Source organism: Heloderma suspectum, chromosome 2 (assembly GCF_057233095.1).
Source record: "Heloderma suspectum isolate Gila_16-S chromosome 2, 16-S_ref, whole genome shotgun sequence".
Taxonomy (NCBI): Eukaryota; Metazoa; Chordata; class Lepidosauria; order Squamata; family Helodermatidae; genus Heloderma; species Heloderma suspectum.
In genome coordinates this window covers 83,708,559-83,720,000 of record NC_139459.1, presented here as the reverse complement: position 1 = coordinate 83,720,000, position 11,442 = coordinate 83,708,559, and the positions used below count along the sequence as shown (strand labels likewise).

Here is an 11,442-nt window from a genome sequence, read left to right as displayed (position 1 = left end):
GGCTAGGACTGCTGAGAGTTGCAGGCCACATATCTGGAAGGTGCAAGTCGTCTACTCCTGGTTTAGGCTATATAGCTTGTTCAATGCACAGTGCACAATCTTCTACAGATGTATTGCTTTAGAATGAACTATCATACTCCACTACTCCAACAGCTAAATGCAGGATTTGGGGTGGGGTGGGGGATGGAGATAAGCAGCTGTCATTCTTTGAGACATGATATACCTCCCCCACACACCTGTGCATGGTGCTTTGTTCTTGCATCCCCAGTTGAGGTTATGGAGCTGTGGCCCCTACAGGGATTTGGAGTGCTGGGGTGGGGGCAAGAGAGCAATCTGCTCCTCTTGCTTAGTTCTTAGCCTCATATGTTTGTGCAAAGTGCTCCCTTTTTGTGATAAGTGCCTTTCACCATAGCACCTGTCATCAACGTTTCCCTTGTGTGCTCAGTGTGTGCTCAACACAAGCCAGGGAGATATTGCCGCATGCTCTATCATCTGAGGTATGGGCTATATATGTTAGTGTGAGTATGCTGTGATTTTGGCGCAGTTTTACTGCGATTGGGTGCAGTTATTTGGAATGCTATGAGTTGTCATGGCACTATGGGCAGAGGAGATAGGATGGAGTGTATAATGGTATACAGAGTTGACAGACATGTTTACGATGCTAACTGCAACAAAAAACTACAGGTTATCAGAAAGTTATGCTTATATGCCAGCCTTTCTCAGGTGTTGGACTACAACTCACATGGGCACACTGGCTGGGGATGATGGGAGATGTAGTTCAACACATCTTGAGGGCACCACAATGGGGGAAGGCTGTTCTATACAAACCTGAAAGGTAAATGTTTATAATGCTGAGCTCAACTAATAACTCGCTTATCAGAAAAGTCTACCTATACATAAAGGTACAACCAAAAAGTCTAGGTTATCAGAAATGTTTGCCAGTATACAAACTTTGTTTACGTGTATTCAGAGAGTGTTGCTAGAAATGAATAGTGCCTTGATTAAACATCCACAGGAACATGCTTCATTAGCGCTCCTAATTCACAGTAAACAGAAAAATATTGGTCTTCAAATGATCAAGTCACCCCTTTAGGGTAAGTTATGAATGAAACTCTGTCCCAACTCAATTGCACCTCTGGCATCAGAGAGACACAGCTAAACACAATGGAACATGAAATGGACAATCTCCCAAATACATTCTCTGTTAGGAGGATTTTGTGTATGAGATGCTCTCAGGAATCCATACTCCATCTGCAATCCAGAAATAATCCCCCCCGCACCTGCCCAGCTAGTTCAAAGTTATATACTAAACTGCATTTTCTTCCCTGTACGTTCACTTGTATGCGGATCTGCATCATGGTTGCAACCCAGAAAAACCTTGTTTGTAGGGGTTAGGACTGCAAATAAATAGAGTGCACTATCCTCATTTCATGTATACACTGATGGGGTATATGAGCTGATGGTGACTGACCAAGAAGGAGTTTTTGCCATTGTGGTGGATGAAAATGTTGACTCAGTATCTGTCTGTTGTGAAAAAGGCAAATACCACTGCAGAGATCATTGGAATAGAAAATAAAACTGCCAGTATCATAATGCCTTTATACAAATCTATGGTGCGGCCACACTTGGAATACTGTGTACAGTACTGGTCACCACACCATAAAAAGGATATTGTAGAGCTGAAAAATGTGCAGAAAAAGGCAACCGAAATGATCAAGGGGCTGGAGCATCTCCCGTATGAGGAAAAGCTTTTTAGCTTAGAATAAAGGCCTGTAAGGGGAGACATGACAGAAGTGTATAAAACTATGCATAGGAAAAGTGGACAGGGAGACATTTTTCTCCCTCTCTCTTAATACTAGAACCAGGGCCCTCCAATGAAGCTGATTGGTAGGAGATTCAGGACAGATAAAAGGAGGTACTTCTTCACACAGTGTATAGTTACACCATGAATTCACTACCACGAGATGTAATGATGGCCACCAACTTGGATGGCTTTAAGAAGGGATTAGACAAAGTCATGGAGTATAAGGCTATTGATGGCTACTAGTCAGGATGGCTATATATTCACCCAGTTAGCACAATCACCGTGGTTTACATAAAATTATTTGGGGGTTGTTTCCCTCTCAAGCAAGCCATACGTGGGTTTGGACAACATGACAAGCTGCGCCCAGGCAGATAATTAGGCAAATGGCAGCCAGCATGTGCTATGGCTTAAACGAGCATCATGTCTTGTTTAAGTTGCAGTGATTGTGTGAACCAGGCCATTGTCTTCAGTAGCAGAGTCAGTATGCCTCTGTACACCAGTTGATGGTGAACACAAGTGGAAGGGTGCTATGTACATAAGTACTGATTGTGGGCTTCCCATGGGTCTCTGTTGACCACTTTGTTAACAGAATGCTGGACTATATACAAATTTGGTCTGATCCAGCATGGCTCTTATGTTCAGATCTCCTTGTCCAGTCCTGAAGAAAGGTAGAAATAAAGGGACACATCTCATATCTCCTTGCAGTGACTTTGGAGTCCTCAATCTGGGGCATGTGCTCTTTAGAGAAGGGTTGGGCAACTTTGGAAGGTGCGGGGGCCACTTTTACCCCCTGGACCTCCCCTGCACAGGTTGCTCTCCTGCTGCTGGTGCTCGACAGAATTTCATGGAGCAAAAAAGCTGATTTAGTGGCAAACAACTACGGAACGCTACAATGCCTACATTTAGCTTGGAAATGAGCTAAATTTGGCCATTGTAGTGTTCCATAGTGGCTTGCTGCCAATTTTTGGTGGCACGATTATTTTGCTGCAATGACTTTCAGCAGTGCAACAGTGGTGGCTGCGGGAGCCTCACCCAGGGGCGGCAGGGGCTGTGTGTTGCCCAGCCCTATTTTAAACAAAGAAAACTGAAATCTAAACTCTTTCCTTTTATGCTGTCACATTATAAGTACCTACATTTTCACATTATAACAGGATCACAAATCCTGTCCATGTTTGTCAGGAGAATGTAATTTTTTTTGTGACAGCAGGTATGGGCAGAGTCTGGGCAATGAGTACAAGGAGAGTGACTGAGCTTGTGTATTCTTTCCAGCTCCACAATAGATTTTCACAATAAACAACATTATGCTTTTTCCTGTTTTAGTATTCTTTGCGAGATAAATAACAATTGTTATTATGATCCTCTCTTCCTAAATTTAGTTTTATTTTGTACACATTTTCTATAGGGTAGTGAAATCTGATTTCACAGGGCTTCAGTTGCAGCTGCCCAGCATGTTGCATTGTATTTGATCATGCTAATTAACATTATTCATTTATTTTATGTATTATTAATATTAATATACTTCTTAATATTAAAAATCTCCAAGTGGTTCATATACAATATTAAAAATCACATTTAAATACAATATCAAAATACTATTAAAAGCAAATTTCAACTAAAACAACAACAAAAATATTTAAAATAATACTATTAAAACCTACAGCAACAATACAAAAAGCATGATGAAACAGCATTATGTATACAGATCTGACAGAAAAAACAGATGATACACCATTGCAGGGAACTTAAAAAACTACAAGATTTGCTGGTGCAGATCAAATCCTCAAAACACTAGCTGGCATAGTTAGTACATAGGATAATGCTGTAATGTGACATTATTTATACTAACAGAAATAGAATGATAAGTAGACAGACCTACACAACTGTTACTTTTTGAAAAGTGCATGTAAAAGTGTTTCTAATTTGCTTCTCTTTCCAGATATTAATGAGTGCAGCCTCATTTCAGGAATATGTGATGGTGGTGAATGCTCCAATACTGTGGGAAGTTATTTTTGTCTCTGTCCACGTGGTTTTGTGACATCTACAGATGGTTCACACTGCATTGGTAAATGTACCATTTAATCTATTTTTTGAACATTCTTGAAGTTATCTGTTGGCCACTTCAGTAATCAATAATTTTTGTTTACCCATTCCATGGACTTTTCATTAAGGTCTCTAGTCTGTAAACTAATTTAGGCCACAATCCTATGCATTTTTAGACAGAAAAAAGTCCTACAACTCCCAGCATTTCCCCAGATTTTTTTCTGTCTAAACGTGCATAGGATTGCACTCTTAGTAATCTTTTCCTATTCTGCAAAAATGTTCACTTTCTAAAATAACTTTCTAAAATTAAGAAATTAGACCAGTAAAATAGTTCACTAGGTCAGGGTTTATTTGTTTTTTGTTTTTTATCTTGAGGGGTTTCTCTATCTAATGACAAAGGCAGCATGTAGATTAGGGGCAGAGGTGCCAGGAACATTCTCCAACAAAGCTACAGGTCTGGACAGAGGAGCTAGAATCTTTATTACCATATACAAAGGCCTCAACAAATCCTAGATGAGAAGGTTTGTAAAAAGTACACTCATCTGCCCAAACCCCTGTTGTTTTCTAGTCAACAGGCCAAGTGGTCACTGATCCCATTCCAGAGTATTTCGTATCTGGAAGTCCTCATGGGATTGTTCCTAGGGGTCCTTTCTAAAGGTGGTTACTGAAGACACTCCCTGCTCATGCAGCTGGCTCCTGTAGGGACCATCTGTCACCCTGAGGGAACTGTTGTGGCAGCACCTTTTCTAACTTTCTTGAGGTTACTTGTCCCAAGAAGCCAAGAATCCAGGCGACGGTGCTCACGCCTTCAGCAATTGAAAGTCAGCTTCATTTGGCCTGAGACGGCTTTCATACCATTTGTTTGTTTTAGTACTTTAAAACTGTAAACAGGCTTGGGTGGTAGATTAAAGCAACAAACAAACAAATAAAATTAGCAAAACTTCAGGGATCTAGACTAGAGATTCTGCTCAATTCCATTAATTCATTGTGGTTATCAGCAAAGACATCACAGCTCACCAGGAGCCAATCTAAATGGAAACATTTTGTGGAGCGATTTCGGCAAAATCTGCATTTTCACAGAATTGAATTAGTTCTTTCCACTGCACCTGCAGTACCTCCACTTTTGTGGTGTATACGGGAACTGGAGCTGCATTAGTTGGGTGGGGTGGGTGAGTCCCACCAGAAGTAGAAATGAACGTCAGCCATTGCATAGGTGTGAGACAGCCGATGAGCGGAGGCTTGCTCCCCCTCCCTCGTGTGTTCAGTGAAGTGCAATGGAGGACTTGCTTATGAGTAGACGTTCATGACAAACCCCAGATACCCCACCACCACACACACACACACTTATGAGGCATGCAGGCAAGCAGGCAGCCACCGCTGCCCGGAGACTGAGCAGAATGAGTGGGAGTGCAAGAGGCGCTGAGAGCAGAGAGTGTGGAACCAGCGAGGAGGGAGAACAACTAGCATGTTATCTTTGATGTGTATTAACTTCCCAGTCAACAGGCTTCCCCCCACCCCCAAACAAACGTGGCCTCAATGACGTGCTTCTGAGTACATGGTCATGAAAATCATCTGCCCTGGCAATCGCCCTTTCTTAGCTGTGCAGCTTCGAATCAACAGGCATCCACTGTTTCTCAGCTGTGCTCCTTTGTTGCTGCACAGTTTAAAAACAGGGCTGACTCCCCACCCTCCCAACTCCCAAGCCCAATGACTATTTAAAGTAAGATGCAATGACTGAGCCAGCGTTTCTCAGTGTGCTCCTTCATAGCTGCACAGTTTTAAAACAGCAGGGCTGGCAAAGTGGAACTGAAGGCAATGAGTTACCCTCTGCTCTCCCCATGCCCCTGCCCCACGGTACTTTCCCTTCTGCCAATCAGCGCTGCTTCCACCAGCCCGTGCCAAAGCCAGTTGAGGTCACACTGACTCCTGTACTGCACTGAAGCCACTGTGACAGTCCTCTGCATTTTCTCAGTATTGTCTAAAGCAAAGTATTGCCACTAACAGGCACATCAACAGGAATAGGCAGGCTGTCTTTTCTTAGGTGGAAGGGCACCTATATTTCATCTCAGCGGAGCACATTAATGGTGTCCTCACACACCAAACAAAGCTCAGTGGCCAGAAATGCATCAAGCACAGCAGTCCCTGGCAATAGACCAGGCATGGGGAACCTCTGACCCACAGGCTGGATGTAGCCCACAAACATTCCCCATCTAGCCCACCAATTTCTCCCCAGCCCTGTCCCCTCACCCCATTTAGTCCTAGTGACAGAAGGGTATTCCCCACTCATTTGTTACTAGGGGATTCAGGTTCACTTACTGATGTCTCTAGGGTCAGCTGGGGCTATTCTTTTGGATGCCTTGTGGGCTGCTTAATTACTTCAAGGCCTCCTAGAAATGTCTCTTTCTCACTATTCATTCTTTATTCTTTGTTTATTGGTTCCTGACCATAAGCTTGCATGTTGGCCAAATTAATAATTGGAGTCCCACAGTTTCCAAGAATCTGAAATTATTTCTCAATCTGAGCCACTCACTCCTGATATCAGAAGATTTTAAGCCTTTCCCTCTGACATAGGAGCACAGGAATTATGGTTAACCCATTCCTGACTGCCTTTCAGCATTAGGACAGAATGGAAATTTACAATAATTTTCTCATTGTAATTACTGGGGGAGGGGGAACGGGAACGGGTATCAGTTGGTTGGAGGACTCAGAATATGAATATTCATAAATCTATTTCAGCCAATTTTCTAAAATATGTGTTGGATTCAGTAATTTGTATCTGGGATCTTTTCACAATTATTCACTGAATATTGAAGAACCTTTCTGCCCAACTTTTCTGCCCTGAAGCTGCTATTGCAAGCTGGCCATTCTGATGGGGCAAAGTGTTTTTTGTTCTTGTGAGTTATCCTGATTGTTAGCATGCCACAGAATGCAGTTCTACCCTTTCTCTAGGTTTGAGAATAGCAGGGCTAAACCCTTTGATTGAAGGAAGGATGACTTGGGTGAAGATGAATATGGGGGAAGATGAATATGCAATTGCATTGGAGGTGAATATACAGAGTGGGCGAGCAAAAGGGGAGACAAGAAAGCACAGGTGGTAGTACTGACTGGTATGGTGAGAGTTTAGTCTGGGACAGCCTTCCCCAGTGTGGTGCTCTCCAGATTTTTTGGACTACAACTCCCATCAGGCCCAGCCAACATGACCAATTATAGTAGAAAACATCTGGAGAGCACCTGGTTGAGGAAGGCTTGTCTAGGTGGTAGAGTTAGCGTCTTTCCAATGTACTGGCTAGTACTGGTTTTGCAGTCAGTTTACTCAAGACACTGAAGAACTCTTAACTTGAAGGTAAATTTCTGATACAAGATAAGTGTTACTGAACATTTTGGTAAAATCACCAAGCCAATAAATGATTAAATGTGGCTGATTCTGTAGTGGCTCCTGTGCCAGTTCATACTAATTTCTGGCTACACAGCTGGTTGCAGTGAGAGAAGGGGGAAAGAGTCCAGACTCTTTTCACTACTATCAAGGAATGACGAGGGGTGGGGGAGGGGGGTGGAGAATCCATTACCTGACTTATGGTACAAGGATAATTCTCTCCCCACACGTTGTCATTTTGTGGCTGTGGCAGCCACCACAGGTGCATGGGCACCTCCACCCTTGGCAGCCACATAGCAGTGATAGCTATAAATCACAGTGTACAATGTCTTCTACTGCACTGATTATATTTGCATTTGTTTACACAATTTGTTAAAATGCAATTTAAGGTTAAGAAAATGTTTTAAAAGGCCTCATAGATAGTTGATTGCAATGTTTCTAATTATCTGTCTCCAGACCAAAGAGCAGGTACATGTTTCTCCAGTCTGGTGAATGGTCGCTGTGCACAAGAGCTTCCTGGCAGATTTACCAAAATGCAGTGCTGCTGTGAATCTGGGCGATGTTGGGCACTTGGATCCATTCCAGAGATGTGTCCTGTTAGAGGTTCTGGTGAGTGTCTTTAGATGCATATATTAGTTAGGGTTGCTGGAATAATGTTACACTCATTTTAAAATCTCTGGTTTGTTATTATTTAGGGCCCATCTCATTTTTTTAATCATTGGAAGCATTTCTTAAAAGCCAGAATTAGTTTGAGGAACCATTATTCATTGGGATTTAAAGAAACAGCTACCCTTTCATTGCATATGTCTTTTCTAATATTAAATTGAATTGGCAGAATATAGAGCATCCATATTTCCTTTGTTTCTCCATTCAGTGGGATCCTAGAAAAAAACAGTTTGAATATAGAAACATTCCAATTTGCAGAGTGCTTCTGAAATAAAACAGAAATCCTCCAGGGCTCCATCTATATGGAAACAGAAGGAGAAGCGCTTTCTGATTATATCTGAACTTCCATGAAATCGCTTTGGTCCATCAGGGGCATACGAAGCAAGAAAAGCAGAGTATACACTACCTGAAAACCCACATTCATGGATCACACGGCACTTGAACCCCCCATATTTTGGGGCTGGGTGGACAGAGTAGAACTGAATGTCATCAACCCTGTAGGTGCTGCTCAGCGAATGAGAGAGGCTTGCCCCCTGCCCCTGTCCACGCCCCCCTGCTCAAGGAAGTTTACTGGAAGTCCTGAGTTAAACCCCTGTAGTTTACCCCATGCCTCTCCCCTCTCATCCACCATTGGGGTATTGTGAAAGGTTAAAAGGTACTGTGCTATTCTGAATGGGAAATGTAGGCTGCATACTGTGAATGGTGAAAGCAGCTAATTCACTATTGTAATTGCCTGAAACAGCACTACTGCACTATTCTGAATGGGGAAAACAAGCTGCATACTATGAATGGAAAAGCAGATAATTTGTTATTGTAATTGCCTGAAACACTGCTACTGCGCTATTCTGAATGGGAAAAACAAGCTGCATACTGTGAATGGGGAAAACAGCGAATTCATTATTGTGACTGCCTGAAACAGTGTTACTGAATGGGGAAAACTGGCTGTATACTGTGAATGGGGAAAGCAGCTACTGTGCTAGGCTACATATTGTGAATGGGAAAACAGCACTACTGTGATATAGTGAAAGGATGAAATGACGCCAAGTAGTGCTAAGTGGGAAAGCCTGTGTCCAAAAGCCCCTAATGTGAATGGGAAAAAAACAGGGAATGGGGGGGGAGGGGTGACCCCACCCCTTGACCACACTACTGCCAGGTCACAGCCAAGTCACAGAGGCACACCCAGGATTTATTGAGGGGGATGGAGCACACTGCACCGGAACTGCATGGGAGCTGTGTTTAAGGAAAAAAGACGCACTAAAAGGACTTTCTGAAAATGTGCCTTTTCCAGAGGGAAGCTGCAGGGTTGCTGCGGATTGGTGACAGAATGCGAATGATCCTGATGTGCTCTCATTCCGCACTAAATCAACTGCATAGATTTGGCCCAGGAAAATGTCTGACTTATCTTCTACTGTATATTCACAGTCTGTGTTGCTGTCGCCCCTCCTACTACAAATGCCCTAGCACTTTGTTCAGGTCTTATCTTCCTCAAACATTTCCCTTTGATCCTCTTAAAGTCATGCTAATCTCAACACATGCCACCTGCATTCCATAGTTCTTTGGGTCCATTTTACTCCCCTTTGCTCACTTCATTCCCTTAAGAATCTCTAAATGTTTTCTAAACAGACTTTTATATAAAGAACATTCTGCCTATCAAAATTCTAAGATCATTTCTCAAGAGATGTTCTCTTGGAATATGGCTATTCTGGGATTGGCTCAGATTTTATATATTATACTTAAGTGACTATTCCCAGCTGTCTCCACCATCTGCTCAAGAAGTAAAAGTAATGTGAACTACAAGCAATGGTTATTGGTGGCGACACATTCCATGTTTACTCACATGACTACACATTCCATGAATACAAACAGTATAATCTGAAACAGGACTGAAAATATGGTTTATTCCGATAACTGAAGATCTTTCAGGAATCTTTTCTCTATAAAATTTAATAACTGTGCCAGAAGTATATATTTTTTATTCTACCAACCTCAGGAACTTGAAGTATTGAATATTCTCTGTTCCCGACCTGCCAAATATTTAACTAATTAGCTGGATTTACATTTTGTAATAATAAAACGTACAGTAGTTTTGCAAAAGTTAGCTCTACCCAAAGCTAATTGTGGTGGCAAAATCTCTATTCTTCATTAAATGAGGATAGTAAGTTTCAAAGTGAAGGTTTTTATTTTTCAAAAGGATGCACTGATGTATGTTCCCACCTGTTTGTGAAAAAGATGAGACTGTAATGCTTCTGTGCTGCTGTTTTGATTTTTGTAGATGAATATCGCAGGCTTTGTATCGATGGCATTCCTGTCGTAGGTGGCTCCAGACCTGGTGGCACAGGAGGAAATGGCTTCCTTCCTGGTGGAAATGGAAATGGTTATGGCCCAGGAGGAACAGGATTCATTCCCATTCCTGGTGGAAATGGCTTTTCTCCAGGTGTGGGTGGGGCTGGGGTAGGGACCGGTGGTCAAGGTCCCACAGGAAATGGCCCCATCATTACAGGGCTGAGTAAGTGGTCTAATTTCATCATTACATGAGTTTCCTACTTGCTATTGTATGCTTACATTGGAATTGCGCTTATATTACTTTCGACTTTACTTTTTTTCTCAATGAAACTTTGCAACACAGTAACCATGCAATTCTCAGTTTTGTCCATTTCATCCCAAGCTGCTTTGCAGTGTTAATATGAACTAAAGTTTTATGAGCCATGCAGTATAAGATTAAAGATAATACATTTACATTTTACCTATTTATTTTTGCTGTCTTCACATTTTTCACATACAGAAAGAAAATGATGTTCATAATGTGCAGGATTTCCCATTCACTTTGTAAAAAACGAATTTTGTTTTACAGTGCCCCTGATGAAGATGTTAATTGAAATGTATTGGACCTAATCATATTTTTGGGCACCTTGAGGTTTTCTGTCCTCTTGTTCTTGACCAGGCGAAGGACTTGAAACTGGAATTCTCAAATACATATCCTACAGTTGTTCACTTCAGCATGACAGATATAGAGTTTTCTACTCCACACAGTTACAGATACACTTCTCTCCTCCTCCTCTCTTGAATCTTATAGTCCATTATGGCTTGTTAGGAGTGAGGAGTGGTTCAAGGAAGGAATAAAAAACAGAAGCTTCAATGTTGTGTAACAGAAGTCTGCAGTTTAACCAATGTTTGAACTTTCATGTTTGAGGGTAGGAGAGCAATGTGAGCAAGAACAAAGCATCCAAGTAGAGATGAGTGACTGGAGACATTTGTAAAATGAGAAAGGCCCCGCCTTGAAAGAGGAAAGAAACCAGGCAAAAACTAAGTTGGGAAAATAAATGGTTACAATAGGTATCAACAACTGAAGGCTCTAGGGCCAAGTCTGATCTTGTGATGAGTACAAGCTGCCCTTCTCTTATTGCCAGCCCAGAGGCAAGAGAGGTGATGATGAGTAAGGGTCTGTTGGAAGTTCACTTTGGGGAATAGATGGGGGCAGCTAGCCCTGCACTCCTGGTTCCCTCTTTAGTATAGCCTTTTTATAAAGCTAGTTGCTGAAAAGGGGAATGGAGACAGTGTA

General features: G+C 42.1%; 1 protein-coding gene across 1 annotated transcript in view; it reads left to right on the top strand.

The window, feature by feature from the left end:
• FBN2 (fibrillin 2) overlaps positions 1-11,442 on the top strand; it is a 262,921-nt gene that overhangs the window by 84,918 nt on the left and 166,561 nt on the right. The window contains exons 8-10 of the mRNA XM_084832107.1: positions 3,741-3,866; positions 7,674-7,826; positions 10,156-10,389. Coding sequence (XP_084688233.1) covers positions 3,741-3,866; positions 7,674-7,826; positions 10,156-10,389 — 513 coding nt within the window. The remainder of the gene's footprint in view (positions 1-3,740; positions 3,867-7,673; positions 7,827-10,155; positions 10,390-11,442) is intronic.